Raw genomic sequence first — 20663 nt, 5'->3', positions numbered from 1 at the left:
TCTCCCCCTTACCTCTGACCCATATTCACTCAACGCTAACCCTGTCCACAACTGATAGTGTTTGTTTTACCTTCCAGGACATTCTATGCATAGTAAGGAAACACTGTATTTCCTCTCCTTTAGCATAGTATATACAAATTTGCATGTCATTTCCCCCTCACATATTAGTGTATCTTGGAGATTATTCTACATCAGTACATAAAGAAATTTTTGTTCTTTTACATGACTGCATAATATCCCATTTATGGATGTACAGGTCCACAACTGCTTCTTTAAAACCCTTAGGTTATGAATGCATTTGGAGCTTATTATATAAAGATAATTTGTGCATATATTATATATAATACTCACACTGGGCCTGGGGCAGCATCCTATAATTAAACACATTATTATTTGTTCAGTGAAAGTATGAATATTCATGCTAGGTAGGATAAATAGCAAAGTTAATGTTGTATTTTTTTGATACAGTGATAAACTGATGGATGAAATAGTGTGATATAGACTAAATACTTGGGACTCTTTACTTCTAAGGAAAATACTCAATAAAACCTCAAACCAAGCTATGCTTCTAAACATATGCATAAGTAAATACTTCTTCTATCTGGTTTCTTGAGGATTTTGGACAAAAGGCTTCATCTGCATTGCTATCACTGTCACCAAAGATCAGAGTTGGGAATTTAATGATGGGCCTGGAAAGAGATTCTTTAATGATGAAACAACTACAATAGATGACCTTAAAAAAGGAGTACTTCTAGGGTAATGCGTCTGATTAATACAGATTTCTAAATAAGCAGTCTTTTTCAATTAAGTAAGCAGGTATAATCCATTTTCACTGATAAATGCATGTTATTCAAGGCCAATTAACTGCTCATACATTTTCCCAATACTGTCTATGGATATTTTTTCCAACTGTTACATCTCATAATTGTCATTATTCCTAGCCTCATGCTCACTTGGGATAACACTATTTTAACAATTCTTCTATCTTGCAAGGAATGTACAATAGGTATATAACTTAAAATAGTCAATATATATATATTTTGATGTCAGCTTGTTCTAACTCAACACTTCTATAATCTTAGTAGGTTAAAAATCATCTGAATAATTTGTTAAAGCATAAGATTCTTGGGCTATATTCACAGAGATTCAGATTCAGAATTTGCATTTCTAACAAGTTTCCAGGTCATGCTGATGCTGCTTATCCACTGATCATACATTGAGTAGCAAGGTTCTGACTTATTTAGACTTTTAGCCTATTAACTTTTAATGTAAGTAATGAGACTACATTAGTGACACAAAACCCTTCACTATCTTTATATACAAGCGCACTTTCAAAGTGAAAGTCTCTGCAAAATATTTATCAATTGTTCCAAGTATCAGCAACTGTGTAAATAGCATAATTAAGGTATACTTGATCAAGTTTCTACAATAACTCTTTTAGGAAGACTTGGGAGTTACCTGTTTCAAGTATATAGTATGAAAATAAATAAATATTTATATTTGTTCTTCATTGGGAGTAAAATTTCTTGGTTACAAGAAGTTCATGAGGTGTGTGTGTGGGATAGTGGTCTAGGAACAAGTATATAGTTTTCTTCCATTCCAGCTTCCAGTGCAATGAGTTCACTTCATTGGTAGAGATTATTAAGCCTAATAGAAATGATCTCTTTGATTACTCATGGTTTTTTTGTTTACATACTAACAAATAAATTGTGAACAACTCTTTATTTTGGTTTTACTGCACAGCTTGCAGGATACTAGTTCCCTGACCAGAGATCAAACCCAGGTCCATGGTAGTGAAAGTACAGAGTCCTAACCACTGGACTGCTAGGGAACTCTCTGAATAACTTTTGAAACATTATGGATGTTGACTTTTTCTAGCTTTATCTGGCAGATCCCAGAACATTCACCCTGTGTTTAGAGTCCTTAAAATCTCTTGTTTGCTCATCAATCACTGTTTTTTTTTTTTAAGAAAACAGAACAGCTATTTCGTCAGCAGTGTATACTTGTTCAAGACTAAGGTTTTCATTAAAAATTACCATAACAAATTGTCAATATAATTTTCATCAATTTCATGAAAAGTTTTTTCATCATAGTTGTACAGATATTTTATACTGCAATGCTTCTGAAATTTCTGCAGCCAATCTTCTGATATCCTATACTCACTGTAAAGCTTCAGTCCTTCATGGAATAATGTAGCTTGTTTTATGAACAACAAACCAATCAGTGGCGTATTCAGACTGTTTCATTGTTGAATCCATTCAATCATGGTAATGTCAATATCTTCATTTTTGTCCTCAGAAAATTTTCTGTTCTTCTTTAGTTCTGGTCATTGTCCCTGTAAAACTTCAACACTTTGTATTTCTATTACTTCAAGTCATGCTGCTGCTGTACTGAGCTCAGTCGTGTCTGACTCTTTGCGACCCCATGGACTGTAGCCCACCAGGCTCCTCTGTCCATGGGATTTCCCAGGCAAGAATACTAGAGTGGGTTGCCATTTCCTTCTTCAGGGGATCTTCCCAACCCAGGGATTGAACCTGCATCTCCTGCATTGGCAAGTGGATTTTTTTTTTTTTTTTACCACTGAGCCACCGGGGAAGCCCAGTTCAAGTCATATGTGGTGTTAATTCCCACACTTTGCTCTTTAGTAAGATGTCTTATAGAAACACCTGATCAAATTTTGTATTAACTTTATTTTCTGTGCTATTGATATCAGATGGTTCCTTTTCTACTGATTTTTATCCACAGGAGTATCTTCAATTTTCTGGACATTTTTACAGAATAATTAAACTCAAACTAACAAAATAACAACCATCTTTAAAAAAAAAAAGGCAAACATTTTATTAGTGAATAGCAGAGATGTCTGTGACTGGTAAGAGTGTTGAGAAGCAACTAATGCCTCATGTCAGCTGAGGCCAGGTTTTGCTTTCAACTTAGAAAAAAGTGTGGATTTTCAAAGCTTTTCAGATTTTGGAATTCCATATAAGATTTGGTGCTAAAGTAATATATTTAATCAGTCTCCTATTGATGGCTATTTAGAATGTTTCAAATATTTTGCAACCGCAAACAAGGTTGTAGTGAGTAACTTTGTACAAACATCATTTCACAAATATATTTGTAAAATAAAATCCTTGAAGTGAAACAGCTGGGTCAAAGGATATATACATTGTAATTATGATAGACATTTGATAGATATTGTGTAGGGCCAACCTGCCCTACACAAAGGATTACCAATCTACACTCCCACTCTACACCTTTGCAAACACAATGTTTTATTAAAATGTTTCCTTTTATTTTGAAATAATTTCAAACTCAAAAAGAAGTTTCAATAGTACTTCAAGCATCATCTTTTCTCCATGCCCTCACCCCAAACCACTTGAAAGTAACTGATTTGATACCCTGAACTCATCCCTGAGTTCTGCAGTCTATTCCTGGCAAACAAGGATACTCTTCTACTTACCTGCAACGTAACCATCAAGATCAGGAACTTTATATTGATATATTACTACCACCTAAGAAGATATGACAAACTAAATGCAACATGTGATCTTGTATAAACATGTGTAAAGATTTTATACTAGATCATGTGTTATGTTTGTCATGTCTCTTCAGCCTTTTGACAATTTGGAAAAATTCCTGAGTCTTCCTTTAACACTCATGGCCTTGACATTTTTGTAGATTAGACTAGTTATCTTATATAATGACCTTCAATTTGGATATGACTGACATTTCTGCAAGGAGATCCAACCAGTCCATCCTAAAGGAGATCAGTCCTGGGTGTTCATTGGAAGGACTGATGTTGAAGCTGAAACTCCAATACTTGGGCCACCTGATGCGGAGAGCTGACTCATTTGAAAAGACCCTGATGCTGGGAAAGATTGAGGGCAGGAGGAGAAGGGGACGACAGAGGATGAGATGGTTGGATGGCATCACCGACACAATGGACATGGGTTTGGGCGGACTCTGGGAGTTGGTGATGGACAGGGAGGCCTGGTGTGCTCCGGTTCATGGGTCGCGAAGAGTCGGACACGGCTGAGCGACTGAACTGAACTAAACTGATGTTTCCTCATGATTAGATGCAGGTTTGCATTTTTCGTGAAGTGATACTGAATTCTTATTGCCTCCTGTTAAATAATACATGATTTTGACTTAACCCATTACTCATGATATATCCATTGCCCCCAAAGTTTCCTTGTGACCCTTGCTAATCCTTTCTTCCCTTTCATCCTAGCCTATACCAAATCCCACTCCCAGGAAACTGCTGATTTTTCTGTCACCGTGGTGTGGCACTGCTAGAATTTTAGGTAAATGGAATAATACGTATGTACCGATTTTCCTTTAGTCTGGCTTCTTTCAGTTAGCATAATTATTTTGATTCTTCCACGGCATAATATGTATCAGTAGTTTGTTCCTTTTCATTACTGAGTAGTATTCCACTGTATGGTTGTTTCACAGTTTTTATCCATTCAATCTACTCATGGATATATGGATCATTTCCAGTTTGGGGTTAAAAATAAAGCTCTTATGACACTCATGTTGAATTCTTTGTATGCATATATGCTTTCATTTCCTTTGGGGTAATACCTGTGAGTGGAACGGCAGGATCATGTGTGCAGGTGTCTATTTAACTTTTTAAGAAACTGACAAATGGTTTACCAAAGTGGTTGTACAACTTATGTTCCAACCTGCAATGTATGAGAGCTTCAGTTGCTCTACATCCATGCCAGTCTTATTAAAATTGCTTTTTGTCTTTAAAATTTTAGCCTTTCTCTTATTGTTTTTTTTTTTTATTTTTAAAAATTTATTTTTTGATTGAAGGATAATTGCTTTACAGAATTTTGTTGGTTTCTGCCAACATCAACATGAATCAGCCATAGGTATACATATATCCCCTCCCCTTTGAACTTTAAGATGTTATTACAATGATATCTTTAAAAATTTCAACTTCTGGCTGTACATTGCTGGTATATTGAAATACTATTGATTTTTGTATATTAATCTTATATCCTGAAACATTGTTAAACTTATTAGTTCTAAACATTTTTTGTAGGTTCCACAGGATTTTCTACATAGACAATCATGTCATCCAAGTTTTGCTTCTTCCTTTCTAATCTGAGTATCGTATAGTTCTGTTAAGTGTCTTATTGTACTGGCTAAAATCAACAGTTTGATACTGAAACAAGAGGTGAAAGTAAACAGCTTTGCCTTGTTCTTTTCTTTTTTAAAAAATTTTAACATTTAATTTTTTTGCCCCACCAGGTGGCATGTGGGATCTTAGTTCCCCAACCAGGGATTGAAACTTCTGTAGTGGAAGCTCAGAGTCTTAAGCACTGTGTAGCCAGGAAAGTCCCTGCGTTGTTCTTGATGTTAGGAAGAAAATATTCAATCTTTTACCATTAAGTATAAGGGCAGTTGTAAGAGAGATGCCCTTTATCATGTGGGGAAGTTTCCTTCTATTCCTAGTTTGTTGAGAATTTTAATGTTTTTAGTAGGAATAAATGTTGGATTTTATTAGGTGCTTTTTCCGTATTACTGAGATGATCATATGGGTATTCTTTTTTACTCTATTAGTATGGTGAAATACAGTGATTGATTTTTGAATGTTTTAAACCAACTGTGTATTCTTGGAGGTAAACCCTACTTATTATGATGTATTATCATTAAAAAAAATGTATTATTTGGATTCAGTCTCTTAAAATTTTTATTAAGAGTTTGTGTACCTATGTGCTCATGAGAGTTTTATTCTGAGTTTTTGTTTTTGCTTTTGGCTGTGCGATGTGGCATGTGGGATCTTAGTTACCAGAACCAGGGATTGAACCTATAAATCCTGCAGTGGAAGCACAATGTCCTAACCACTGGACTGCCAGGGAATTCCCAGGGTTTTCTTTTTTATAGTTTTTGTCTGTGTTAGGGAAGCTAAAACGGAGGAAGTCTTGATCAGGCTTCAGAAGCAGCAGAGCAGGCCTCTAACCTTTCTTCTGACCAGTCTGGACGCTGCCCAGATTCGGTGCCTGCCTACAAGCACAGCAAGTCAGGCACCACTTTAAATAAGAAAGGAATTGGGTCCTGAAATTCTTGACAGGCTGGAGGTCTGGCCAACTGTGCCCAAGTGAAAGTGAAAGTGTTAGTCACTTAGTCATGTCTGCTGATTGCGACTCCATGGACTGTAGCCCACCAGGTTCCTGTCCATGGAGTTCTTCAGGCAAGAATACTGGAGCGGGCTGCCATTTCCTTCTCCAAGGGAACTTCCCAACTCAGGGATTGAATCCGGGTCTCCTGCATTACAGGCAGATGATTTATCATCTGAGCCACCAGGCAAGCCCAAATCCTAAGACTCACAAGATAAAACAGCAGCATTGTAAAAAGTTTAAAGTAAAACCAGAGTTGCATTTTTTGCACCAAACTTATGATACCAGTTTGCAGCCTGTGATTATAAGTAGGAACCCCCCAAACTGCAATTTGAAGTCTCACCTGTGGAGGGGAAACACTGCCCGGGACCTTTTCCCAACTGGGACTCCAGACTGCTGTTACTTGGGACTTCCCAGCATGCTGTTTCGGTCTGGATTTTGGGCAGCCCAATTTGGTGAAGTATGTGCTGTTACTCTTCTCTATTGTTTCTACTTCTCTATTCTGTTAATGATTGTATATTGAAATTAAGTAATCCTCTGTTAAATACTGAAATTGTTTATTTGTGTGTAATGGGGGGTTTCTTTTGTTAATGAATTCTTTGAACCGGAAACAAAGCTAAAGCTTTTGGCAAAATAGCTTGGTTTTGGTATCTGGATAATGATGATTTCACAGACTGAGTTAGGAAGTATTTCCTTCTCTTCAATTTTCTGCAAGAGTTTATATAGAATTGTTACGTGTTCCTTAAATGTTTGGTAGAATTTACCAGCGAAGCCATTTAGCCCTGGAGTTTCTTTGTGGAAAGATTTTTAACTACTAATTCAATTTCTCTGAACTTTATTTCTATTTATTCTTTTCTTTTTACTGTGGTAAAATAGACATAAATTTACCATTTTGAGCACTTAAGGGTATAATTCAGTGACATTAAATACATTCACATTGTTGTGCAAACATCACCACTATCTAGTTCCAGAACTTTTTCATCATCTGAAATTCTATACTCATTATATAGTAACTTCTCCTTTCCCTACCCTCTCTACTCTACTTTCTGCTCTATGAGTTTTTCCTCTAGTCTATATGCTAGCTCTATAAATGTATGATATTGTGGCCACATTATTAAAATGATACCTGCCAGGTTTACCTACTCTATGGTAATTATACTTCTTCCTTTTATGACTGATAAATATTAATACTTTGTAGAGAGATACTATGTACAGTACTATGTACAGTAAGTCCCCTACACATGAACCTTCAAGTTTGAACTTTCAAAGATATGAATGTGCATTCCATCAACATTAGGTGTGAGTGAAATTTCTGCTTGTCCTCTGTCTCCTATTGCTGATCATTCTTCAGCTCTGCCATCTCCTATCTCCTCTCCTACCTCCAGTTTGTACTCTTCTTGCTGGTTCACTTGATGCCAGCCCCTGTATGCCAGCTGCTGAACTGTATGTACTACCATACTTTTTAAGGTATTGTACTGTAAGATTGAAAATGTTTTATTTTTTGTTTTCTTAGGTATTATTGTATGAAGAGTATAAATCTATTACAGTACAGTACTATTTAACTAGTTGTGTTAGTTGGGTACCTAGGCTAACTTTGTTGGACTTATGAACAAATTCGACTTATGAATGTGTTCTTGAAATGGAACACGTTCATATGTAGGGGACTTACTGTAAATATCCTGTTTCTCATCAAATGTTCAACCATTATCTTAGTATCTACTGCTATTTTTTCACTGTGGCTATTTTAGGTACCTCATATAAGTGAAATCATACAATGTTTTGTCTTTTTGTGTCTGGTTTATTTCACTTAATGTTTTCAAGGCTCATCCATGTTGTAGCATGTATTAGAATTTCATTCCTTTTTATGGCTAAATAATATTCCATTGTATATATATACTACAGTTTGTTTATCCATTCATCTGCTGACAGATACTCAAGTTATTTACAACTTTTGGCAATTGTGAATAATGCCACTATTAATATTGATGTACAAATATCTGTTTAAGTCCATGTTTTCAATTCTTTTGGGTATATGCCTACCTAATTCTTATTTATTCTTGAGTCAGCTTTGGTAGTTTGTATTCATCAAGAAATCAGTCTATTTCATTTATATTGTTGAATTTATTAGCATAAAGTTGTCTTTAGAATTTGTTGTGATGTCACTTTTCCCATTCTTAAAATTGCTACTTTGTTTTCTCCTTTTCTCTTGATCAGTCTGGACAAAGATTTCAATTTTATGTATCTTTTCAAAGAAACAGCTTTTTGTTTCACTGATTTTCTGTTTTTCTATATTTTATTTGATTTCTGCTCTGATCTGTATTATTTTCTTTCTTTTACTTATTTTAGGTTTCATTTGCTCCTCTTCTCTGGGTTCTTATGTTAGAATCTGAGATCGCCGATTTGAAACCTTTCTTCTTTTCAGACATAGGTAGTAAATGCTAAAAATTTCCCTCTAAGTAAAGCTTTAGCTCTAATCCACAAATTTTTAAATGTTGTACTTTTTCATTCAGTTTAAAATATTTTCTATTAATTTTTTGTGTGTTTTTCTCCTTTGTTCAGTGAGTTACATGGAAGTGTACACTTTAATTTCTAAAACTTTAGTGGATTTTTATTATTGATTTCTAATTCAACTGGGGTTATCTGGAAAAGATTTTTATTTCAGCTTTTTAAAAAATTTTATTTATTTATTTTAATTGGAGGCTAATTACTTTACAAAATGTAGTGATTTTTGCCATACATTGATATGAATCAGCCATGGGTGCACATGTGTCCCCCATTCTGAACCCTCCTCCCTCTTCCCTCCCCATCCTATTTCAGCTTTTTTTTAAACATCATTTTATTTTATTGGCCATACCACATGGCATGTGGGATCTTAGTTCTTCGACCAGGTATTGAACCCATGCTACCTGCAGTGGAAGTATGGAGTCCTAACCACTGGACTGCCAGGAAATTCCTTTTACCTTTTTTTTTTGGAAAGATATTTTCACTGGTATAGAATTCTAGGTCAAATTTTTTTTTAAAAGAGTAATTTAAAGATTTTTCTCCACTGTCTTCTGGCTTATACTGCTTCTAATGAGAAACCTGCTCTCATACTTATCATTTATCCTTAATATATAGTGTGTATTTTTTTCCCTGCAGTTGCTTTTAGTAAGATTTTTCTCTTTAATCCCTGGTTTTAAGCAATTTGATTATAATGTGCCTTGGTATAATTTTCTTCATATTTCTTATGCTTGAGTTTCAGTAAGCATCTCAAATCTGTGTTATCCTTATCCTGCTTGGAATCTGACACTCCATGATAGGCCACTGCCACTCCCACTTCCCATATGGATGTCTAGTGTCAAATTTATTATTTTTGCCAATAAGATTTATGAAAAATGTTATCTCAGAGTCATTTTAATTTGTATTTCTCATGAGGCCAGGCATTTTTAATTGTTTAAAAGTCATTTGTATCTTCTTTTCTGTAAACTGCCTGATCATATTTGTTCAATTTTTTTACTGTTTTTTAAAAATCATTTTTATATTGATTTATCTGTATCTTTTACCTTTTCTACAATGAGCATACATTCTTTTTACTATAAGAAGACAAGACATAGAGTTATTTTAAATTAAAAAAAGTGCTTTAAAAAACCCATGTAATTTCCTGGTATCAGAAAAATACTCACAGTCCATGGCAACCAGTATTTTATTATAACTTCTCTGGGGCTTATTTTCACTTCTCTTTGTGATGAGATCTACATAGCTAACATGGAGGATGTGAGCTTAAAAACCTGAGTCACTCTGGACTGTCTTATTTTTTGACCAGGGGCCCTAGAAAAATCATAAACTCTCATATCTGAGATTTGGAGCTCCATCACTTCACTGGATCTTCCAATGGTCCTGGGAAGCTAACAGGTCATTGACAATGATCCCCATTTTATAGATTTTTAAACCAGAGGCTCAGAAATGTAAAGTGACTTTATCATATGGAAGGTTAGATTTAGAAGTTACCTTAAAGATGATCTATTCTCTGTTCTCAGAGTCCTACAATTAGTAACTATGGCAAAACTCTGACTTGGACTCAGGTGTTTATTGTAATAGGCAGTAATCAAAGTGAGGATCCCTACCATTCTAAGTGTTTAAGGGAAGTCCAATAGCTTCTCTTCTTCAGGAGACTCAGGCTAAGCCTTTGGTAGGTCATGACCAGGCAGGCATACTGGGGGTGCTGGAACCTTACATCTATCTATGCTCACCTTTGGCAGCAGTCAGCATGGTGGAGGCCAGTTCACACTGCTGTGATTCCAAGTGTCCAAGCGTGAACCAGCGAGGGTAACGGCTGGGCACCACAGATACCATATGGTGAGGGTGGGAAGTGTCGCCTGCAGAAGTTGAGTTTTCTAGAACAGGTAACCTAGAAGACCCAGGGAGAGTCATCAGCTACCACCCAGACCCTTGCCATTCTGAGCCACCTTAGAGAAGCTTGTTCTTTGCTGGGGAGGAACTGGGAAGGAAAGGGTTAATGAAGAACCTCAAAGGTTTTAAAACCTATGGGTACTGTACTTTATATGAGGTGAGTGCCCGGGCACTTGGAAGAACTCAAGCTGAACAGTTCTTACTGAAAACAGTTCAAAAGTCATAAGATTATTTGTTAAAGTATAAGAAATATATGCCAAGTACAAGTAATCCTCAGCAGTCAAGCTGAGGAGCTCTCTCAGCCTTATAGTCTAACTTAAATTCTTCTGTATGGTCTGCTGCATCCTAGAAGACTACCTGCCTGAACCAAGGATTCTACTCCTGTTTGGAGACAGGATGCCCATAGTTCATTGTTCTCAAGTCTTGATATAGAAAGACTTACTTCTACTTCCCCAGATGTATCTGGTGACCTATGCCCAGGAACCATTTCTCAGTTAGATATGGAAGGGCTCAAACCCTTTGTGAAGCTGCCAAACTGGCCCTGGAACAAAGATACTCAGGCCTTAGATATTCTGTATCTGTTAAAATATCAGAGGCTTCTTCAACTCATTGAGAATGCAGCCAGGGAACATGTATGTCACTAGCTAGGAGTCCTAGATCATATAAAAATATCTGAACCATTTTAGGGCAGGCCAATGGCAGGTCCAATAGAACACAGAAAGAGGAAAAGAAAAGAAAGTGAGACAAACAAAGAGACTTCTGCTTTGGTGGAGGCATTTGGGCTGGGAAAAGGCTACCCACCTCATGGCACGTAAGGCTAATTTATAGGACAGGTCTGGATCATGAGGCAGCAGAGCTGAGAACAAATACTTGGCAAAGGTGTGCATGGGAACACTCTCTCGGTGGATGACTTCTCCCAGACCGCTGAAGGGGCCTCCTGCAGGAAGGAGATAAACCAGCCAGTTGTTTATCTGTATGCTTTTATTTGCCTGCCTGAACTTGAGCTCCAGGGATCCCACAAGTGTTTGCTAGCCATGGGAACCTTCATTAAACTTTAAAGTCAGAAATGTTGCTGTACCTGTGCTCTGTGACAGAGGGGGACCTAGAGTCAAATGCCTAAGACTCTGTGCCAACAGTCCCTTCTCTACTTACCTTCTAGTAGTAAGATGCACTGTTTCTGCAGCGTTTGCACTAGTTCATCATCCAGCTGCAGCTCCTGGAGTCGACTCAGGAGTTGCTCCTCATTACGGCACACCTTGTCCTGTGCGTAGAGGCCTTCAGGCATCACTCTCTGTTGACCCATCCCCATCAGAGCAACTTCCATGGCCAGTGACAGGTAGGACTCACTGCTGTTTGGGCAGCCTGCAGCCACAGGCACATGCTGGTACACAGGGGGTCTGCTTTCATTCATATCTGAGGACAACAGGGCACCAGATTTGTTAGGTCAGGCCCCATGGATTTTTGTGCCCCTCCCACCAATGCACACTTTGGGATACAGCTTGGCCAATAACTAACACAAAGAAGCTAAATCAAAACCAGAACAGTAATATACTGAAAATAAAAAATAAAAATATACTAAAAAATGTTATACATGGTTCTAAAGATTAACTCCTTCCTAAAATAGTTAAACTATTACTTTGTGATATTTGCAACTTTAATGTTATTGTTACTTTTTATGCTCCACCTTTGGGTTCTAAGTTTCAGGAAGAGAGCACAGGTCTAAAAGCCAGAGTCTTAATTTCTTTCCTTTCTCCCATTATCCATCTGGTAAATGTTTAAGGGAGACTATTAAAAGAGAGTTATTGCCCTAAGTGCTATTTTCAGGAACTTGAAAGGCTAGTAGAGACACTTACTTATAAACAAATTTTACAGCAGTGTGCTAAATACCGTAATATGTGCATGTTTACAATACAGTGATAGCATAAAGGAAAAAAGAATCAATTTTGTCTCAAGTCCCTGTTAGTCTGAGACTCTACTAAATTACCTCCCTTTTATTTCTCTTTTGTAAAATTGGTACAAAACCACCACCAGGGAGAATGTTCAAGGGAAACATGAGAGTATTATGTAATTGCAAGGGATACACACATTGCTGATGCAAGTTCTTTTACACTTCCAGATCATTCTGAGGACCTTGCCTCTGACTTCTCAAATCCCTCTGGCTCTTTTTGTTCCCTTTGGATTACTCTTCAGACATTCACAAGGTAGGGAAGTGAGAGGAGCAAAGGAAAGCTGAGGCTGGCAAAGTAAAATGGGTGAACAGGACAGAGCCAGTCCACAGAGTGGGGAAAGAAGATAAGAAAGGAGCAATCCTAAGGAAGCCACTCAGGGAAGGTCCAGTTTAGATAAGAGAACAAGAGGGGTAAAACAGACTCTGTCATGGAAAAGAAGAGGGCTCTGAAGGGTAGTCTGGGCTTCCCTCAGGCTGACCCCTGTACCTGACACTTCCAGATAGCCATCATCATTCAGGCGGCAGGCCTCAGTCAAGGTGAGAAACAGGCAGCCAATTGGATCCAGGGGATGGCCCACCCAGCCTTCTAGGTTTGTGATGGTTGTGGTTCCCCTCTGCAACAGTTCTGAAAATAAGCAGATCAAAGTTTTTGAGAGGGATAGAGACACACTGCTCTCTGTCCCTGCTTGGTCTCTTCATAAGTCTCCTCATCAGTCTCCCTCAGGTGGTGGCCCTGAGACTCAAAGTAAAGCTTGCCTTGGGTTGAGGAGACTGGTCACCAGCTCATCAGCCACTATGAGGCCACGTGGTATGCATTTAGGCTGCCTGCCAATAGCACACTATGTAGACACAGCCTTACAGTTTAAAAAGGGTCTTCTCATACCAGATCTCAGTGGATCCAACTGTCCTGGGCGAGAGGCAGGTTAGCATTATTACTCCCATTTTACAGATAAGAAAACTGAGATTTATTGCAGTAAAGAGAGATTCTACACAGAAGGTAGAATGACCTAGAATCCCCTAGCCCCTGCCACACCAGGAAACTGAATGAAAATTAAGTCCTGGGCCTTGTAGTCCCTGAGAACCCTGTCAGCCTAAGGAGTTGAGATGGCTCCTGATCACTATACCTTTCTTCTGATGCTTGTAGATTTCCAGCTGGCGCTGCTGCTGCAACCTGAGAGTATTGATAATGGCCACTGTGAGTCTGAGGGCCTCTTTTGGGTAACCATGGGAACGCAGGGCATCAACCCGAGCACAGGCTGTAGGCACATGCTCTATTAGATGAGAAGAAGATATTTTGATTCAGTTAAATTTTCAATTCAGGAAAATTTGTGTTTGACAAAGGGAGACTGTATTCAGTTCAGGTCCTCAAATCTGATCTGACATCTATTGTGTACCAGAAATTGTATTTTACCTTTTAGGGATATAAAGTTGAATAAGTCACAGGTAATACCTCCAAGGAGATACACTGCAGCCTCAGTGTAGTGGTTTGGTGTAGAAAGGGGCAAAGAACTAGGATAATAAAATGTTATACCTCTTTCTGAAGACGAACCTCAGGAACCTAATGGAGCAATAAACTGCTTTTATAGAGGGAAAGGCCTCACTTGTTTATTAATCCTGTTTCCTGAGAACCTATTATGTGCCAGGTAGCATGCTGGGCAAAGCAACTACAAAAATGTATAAGAAACGGTCACTGTCCTCAAAGAGCTCACAAATGATACATAAAAAGATCATTATAAAACAGTTAAAAAGAAATGACATGATAGAAAGAAAATATTTGAGCTATGTGCTTTGTAGGGCAAGTAATATTTTACATAGGTAGACAAACAGGGATAGGCATTCCTGGCAAAGAAAACATAAATAAAAGCATGTAAGTAAAAGCATAAAAAGTATTCTAGATAACATCTTCAGAGTATGGCAAATAGTTCTGTGTAGAGTTAGGTTATGTGGTTGGAGATAGCCTGGAAAGGTAGAGTCTGGAATGTTAAGAGATTTGAATGCCATTCTAAGAAGTTTGGATTTACCTTAAGCATAATGGATGACTACCAAACACTTATAAATGGGGAAGGAATTAAAAATTATAGAAATAATTATAGAAAATACAGATAAAATAGAAAATAAAAAGCAGAGATAAGCATTATTTCTAATTTCATATTTTTATGAAAAATGTGTCTAGACTTTCCTAATTAATTTTAATAAAAATGGGGTATTATAATTATTGTTTTATAACTAGGTTTTTCCACTTAATAATACATTGTAAATATTTTTCCATACCATTAAATATACTTCCATAATATTAAAAATGACTACATATCATTCCACTAAATATGTGTACTATCCTCATTCAGTCCCCTATTGTTGGAACTGTTTTTAATTCTTCTCATCTATATGTTATATGTTCATGCTCTAATAAACCCATAACTTTATGCACATCCTTAGTTAATTATTTCTCAGGATAAATTCCTAGATGTAGAATTCCTGGATCAATGAATTTATTTTAAATTATTTATTAATTTATTTTAATTATTTATTAATTTATTTATATATAATACTTAGGAGTATATCTACCTAAAGACAACAAAAGACCTATACATAGAAAACTATAAAACACTGATGAAAGAAATCAAAGAGGACACAAATAGATGGAGAAATATATTGTGTTCATGGATTGGAAGAATCAATATTGTGAAAATGAGTATACTACCCAAAGCAATCTATAGATTCAATACAATCCCAATCAAGCTACCAACTGGTATTCTTCCCAGAACTAGAACAAATAATTTCATAATTTGTATGGAAATACAAAAAACCTCGAATAGCCAAAGCAATGTTGAGAAGGAAGAATGGAACTGGAGGAATCAACCTGCCCAACTTCAGGCTCTACTACAAAGCCACAGTCATCAAGACAGTATGGTACTGGCACAAAGACAGAAATATAGATCAATGGAACAAAATAGAAAGCCCAGAGATAAATCCATGTACCTACAGACACCTTATCTTCGACAAAGGAGGCAAGAATATACAATGGAAAAAAGACAACCTCTTTAACAAGTGGTGCTGGGAAAACTGGTCAACCACTTGTAAAAGGATGAAACTAGAACACTTTCTAACACTATTTATGAATTTATTTTAAAAGCTTTTGGTAAGTGTTGTTGAAATGCAGTATTTACATTCCTACCAGTAGTATAGGAGATTACTATCTCCAACGTAGCCTCTCCTACAACAAAATCAGTTATCTTTATTTTAAAAAATTCCTGACTATTTGACAACTGTAACATGATAATTCAGTGTAGTTTTTTTTTTTTTTTCAGTGTTGTTTTGATTTGGATCTTTATTTATAATGGGGTGTGTGTTTTTCACACACTTGTTAGGTTTATGTTTTAAAAGTATTAGATCAGAGAAGAAGAAAAATAATCAGTGGGAATTTTGGGTAGTGACCTACAGTGATTTTGGCTAAAAACTTTAAGAGAGAGACAGGCATAAATCCAGATTCAGCAGGATCTTGTGAAAGACAAAGATATGGGGTGAGGGACAGAGGTAGGGAATTAGGAGATGATAATAAAAATGTATGCTGTTGTTTTAAGACTCAGAGAATGAATATTATTTTATAAGTGTGTAGTGTGGAATATGCATTCTGTAACAAAGTCAAGAACAGACTCACAGAAGGCCAGAGGAGAGTTTAAACTCATGATGGAACAACTTTATTCTGTGATGATAAAGGAAGGAATGAGGAAAGGAAGACAGCTTGGTGACAACGGCAGACAGTGTCTGAGCTACTAGTACAGAGCAATTTAAGTTTCAAAGTTCATGCCTTTTTAGCAAAACATGTAATTTCAGAGTAGATTCTAATGTTGCTCAGTAACTGCTGACTAAGAGTCTATGAACTGATGTCTAACAGTTTTGTTAGTATTCCTTCAGATTTATTAGCTCCTTTTCCCTCCCCAAACTCAGGAAACAATAGAAATCCCTCTGTTTGAGATTACTGTACTTCAGCTGAGAACATATACAAATGGCTCAGGCTATACCCTGAGGCTCTAGTCAGGGCCCCAAAAGATCTGGATGAAGACTGTCCAAAGGGTGGTTGTGTTGCTGGTACCTATGTAGATGGCTCACTCAGGCCTGACATGAGGTGAGAATGGGCTCTAAAATTCTTAGAGTAGAATAAGTACACTTACCAAGCCACAGTGGCTGGCCTTGGGAATTAAAGAGTAGCCTCTCACTTTCCCGCTGGCAGGCAGGAGCTGTATATACATCACTGCTGATGATTCGCTGTAAGTGGCTGTCCTGCCAATGCAATTCACGGCCCTCGATGGCTCTAGTGAACACTGTCCGTCTTGGTCTGGATAAAGAATCTGGGGAAGGGAAAAAGAAAGCAGCAGTTCAGTGATGGGTAATCTGAAGCTCTAACTCCTGTGTCTTCTTTAGGATGGAGGACAGGCAGAATAATAGTGTATAGTTAGTGAGAGCAGCCACTCTGCCATTTGTCTGGGTGTTCATTATGTTGCTTCTTTGTTGGATAGCTTTTAGTGTGTCCCTGCCCTCTATGGGAAGAACATTTCTACATAGATCTATGACCGAAGACCAATTTCTCCTAGGACCCAGAGCTACATGAGAAAGAGGAGGGATAGTGATGCTCAACTGCTCAATTATAAGGACTCAAACTGCTTCCACAGAGGCCAAAGGAAAAGATAAGCAGTGAGGTAATATCCTTGGTCAACCCATAACCAGTTTCTTTTACAGTATGACCCATATCAGACTAAGTACTTCTGTCACATTGATATAAAAGCTGAAAAAGAGCTACAGTCCGTGTATTCTGGTATCTTTTTTTTTTTTTAATTAATTAATTTATTTATTGTTGGCGGTGCTGGGTCTTTGCTACTGTGAAAGCTTTTCTCTAGTTGCAGGGAGCGGGGGCTACTCTCTAGTTGCAGTGCTCCGACTTCATTGTGGTGGCTTCTCTTGCCGCGGAGCATGGACTCTAGGACGTGCAGGCATCAATAGTTGTGGCACCTGGGCTCAGTAGTTGCAGCTCTTGGGCTCCAGAGCAGAGGCTCAATAGTTATGGCACATGGGCTTAGTTGCTCCGTGGCGTGTGGGATTGACCCAGACCAGGTATCGAACCTGTGTCTCCTGGACTGCAGGCAGATTCTTTACCACTGAGCCACCTGTGATGCCCTTCTGGTATCTTTAATTTTTAAAATAATTTTATTTCTTTATTCATTTTCTTTTGGCTGTGCTGGATCTTCATTGCTGTGTGGGCTTTTCTCTGGTTGTGGCAAGCAGAGGGTACTCTCTAGCTGTGGTGAGCAGGCTTCTCATTGTGGTGGCTTCTCTTATTGTGGAGCACAGGCTCTAGGCACTCGCACTTCATTAATCACAGCACAGGGGCTCAGTAGTTGTGGCTCCTGGGCTCTAGAGAACAGGCTCAGTAGTGTGGCGCACGGGCTTAGCTGCTCTGCGGCATGTGGGATCTTCCTGGATCAGGGATTGAACCTGTGTCCCCTGCATTGGCAGGTGGATTCCCCACCACTGAGCCACCAGGGTAAGCCCTCTGTTATCTTTATCACACTAGTATCTGCAGGGTTACAACTTGTTTTCCAATAAGAAAACCTGAGGCTGACAAAAGATTAATTAAATTGTTTTCTCACTGGAATTCTACCAAACCATCTCTCTTCAGGAAAAGGCCTGAAGGGAAACAGCAGACAAAGTAAGCTCAATTCTTTAGGGTGGTGTGTAGGAGCTGACTCATTAGAAAAGACCTTGATGCTGGGAAAGATTGAAGGCAGGAGGAGAAGGGGACAACAGAGGACGAGATGGTCAGATGGCATCACCGACCCAATGGACATGAGTTGGAGCAAGTTGCAGACGGTGAAGGACAGGGAAGCCTGGCATGCTGCAGTCCATGGGGTCGCAAAGAGTTGGACATGACTGAGCAGCTGAACAACGACAAAATACTGGAGTGGGTTGCCATTTCCTTCTCCAGGGGATCTTCCTGACCCAGGGATCGAACCTGGGTCTCCTGGATTGCAGGTAGATTCTTTACCATCTGAGCCACATGGGCTTTAATAAGAGAACATCTGAACAGAGACCTGAAGGAACTAAAGATCAAGCCTCAGACATAATTAAGGAAAGTACATTCTAGGCAAAAGGAACAGCAAGTGCTAAGCTGAGGTGGGAACATATTTGAAGTGTTTGAGGGCAGGGCAGAGGGCAGTGTACCTAGAATGGAATGAGCAAGCCAGAAAGTCACAGGAGATGAGGTCAGAGAGATACTAGGGAACCAGATCATGCAGGGCCTTCTAGGCCATGAGGAAAGATGAGCAGCTACTGGAGGGCTTTGAGCTGTTAAAGGTGTGTGATCTGATTTGACAACTGGCAGCAGCACAGAGAACAGACTTTAAGGTAGAAGCAGTTAGGAGGTCACTGCAACAATTTGTGAAAGATAATGGTAATCTGTTCAGAGTAATATGCAGTAGAGGCGATGAGAGTAAATGAACTTTGGATATGTTCTAAAGGCAAAGGTAATAGGATTTGCCCATGGATTAGATCTGGGAAATCTGGGTGAGAAAGAAAAGAATCAAGAATGACTTTAAGGTTTTTAAGGTAGACTTGCCATATAAGGAGATAGGGAAGACTACACAAGAGGAACAGGTTTGGGTGGGGCTTGAGAGGTAAGAAATCCTACTGAGATGTCTATTAATATCTAAGAGGCAATATCAAAAAGGTAGTTAAACATGTGAGTCTGGAGAGGAAAAGTCTGGGCAGGAGATATAAATTTGAATGTTGTCAGTGTATAGATGATTATTAAAACAATGCAATTATCAGGGGAGTAAATACAGAAAGAGAAGTGGTTTGATGATTGAGCCCTGGGTACTCTAGAATTTTAGGTTGGGAAGTGGTGGGGAGACAGTAAAGGAGACTGAGAAGGAGGATCCAATGAAGAGGAGAACCAAGAGAACAGTGTCGTAGAATAAGACGGAAAAGGTGTTTAAAAGAGAGAGTAGGAGAAGGAAATGGCAACCCACTCCAGTATTCTTGCCTGGGAAATCCCATGGACAGAGGAGCCTGGTGGCCTACAGTCCACAGGGTCGCAAAGAGTCGGACACAACTGAACAACTTCACTTTCACTTTCTTTCACTTTAAGACACTATTACTTAGACAACAGACATATCTGTTTTATCTTACAAAGCAGGTTTTTGTAATCTCATTAAAGAGTACAATTATTATTTAAAAAAAAAATAAAAGAGAGAGTGACCAACTGTAACAGATACTGTTGACAGGTCAAGTAAATTCTGACTTGAGAACTAGATTTAGGAATGGCTAGCATTAGTGACCAGTACAAGAGCTGTTTCAGTACTGGAGGGATGAATGCCTGACTAGAGTGAATTCAAGGGAGAATAAGAGCAGAAGAAGCAGAGAAGACAAATATATAACATTCTTTTGAGCATTTTTCTTAATTCCACCACTTATTTCTACTCTCTCAAAGAAACAGGGTGGTGGACAGGAGAGGCCTGTAGGGTCAGCAAGTATGTGTTTTTGTTTTGTTTTGTTTCAGGTGAATGATAAAACAATGTGCTGGTATACTCCTAGGAATAATCCACAACAATCTCTGACGCAGGAGAGAGGAGATAATTCCTGGGGTGATTCCTAGATAAAAGAGAAGGAATAGGCTCTTAAGAACAAATGGAGGGCTTGGACTTAGACAGAAGCACACAGAAAAATATGGGAACAGGCAGACAGTGTAGATGGGCATAGACAGAGGCAGATGTGATCACAGAGTTTTAGAGATTCTCTTCTGATTGCTTCTATCTTCTCAGTGAACAGGAAGCAAGGCTCTAGGCTGAAAGTGAGGAAGGGGAGAAAGTATAGAAAGTCTTAAGGAAAAGACAGTGTGAACAAGTAATTTAGAAGAATGAAAGGAAGCATGGACTAGAAAAACGTAGCAGGTGTATGGACAGTACAATGGGCCCACTTGAGATCAGTGGTCATGAACTTAAATAAGACCAGTTATCATGGTGGTGTTTCTCACCAATGTGTTCACTGTGTGAGTGTGAGCACTGGGTAATTAGAAAGTCAGACCAAATTACTAAGGTTAAGGTTTTGCTATGTGAATATAACTAAGGGAAAGAGGGAGTTGAGTATGTTTGCAGGGTAGTGATTATAATGATGTACCAAGGAATCTAACCTGGATAAGGAGGAAAATG

The 20663-nt window shown here is 38.3% G+C and overlaps 1 protein-coding gene across 1 annotated transcript in view; it reads right to left on the bottom strand.

The window, feature by feature from the left end:
• The window catches only part of ZSWIM5 (zinc finger SWIM-type containing 5), a 166001-nt gene that overhangs the window by 17322 nt on the left and 128016 nt on the right, over positions 1-20663 (bottom strand). The window contains exons 6-11 of the mRNA XM_043877220.1: positions 16635-16811; positions 13587-13733; positions 12950-13087; positions 11667-11927; positions 11316-11451; positions 10355-10512 (exon numbers count right to left, since the gene is read on the bottom strand). Coding sequence (XP_043733155.1) covers positions 10355-10512; positions 11316-11451; positions 11667-11927; positions 12950-13087; positions 13587-13733; positions 16635-16811 — 1017 coding nt within the window. The remainder of the gene's footprint in view (positions 1-10354; positions 10513-11315; positions 11452-11666; positions 11928-12949; positions 13088-13586; positions 13734-16634; positions 16812-20663) is intronic.

The sequence above is a fragment of the Cervus elaphus genome, chromosome 20 (genome assembly GCF_910594005.1).
Source record: "Cervus elaphus chromosome 20, mCerEla1.1, whole genome shotgun sequence".
Classification (NCBI taxonomy): Eukaryota; Metazoa; Chordata; class Mammalia; order Artiodactyla; family Cervidae; genus Cervus; species Cervus elaphus.
Note: the sequence above shows the minus strand (reverse complement) of the source record. Positions and strands in the feature narration are given on the sequence as shown.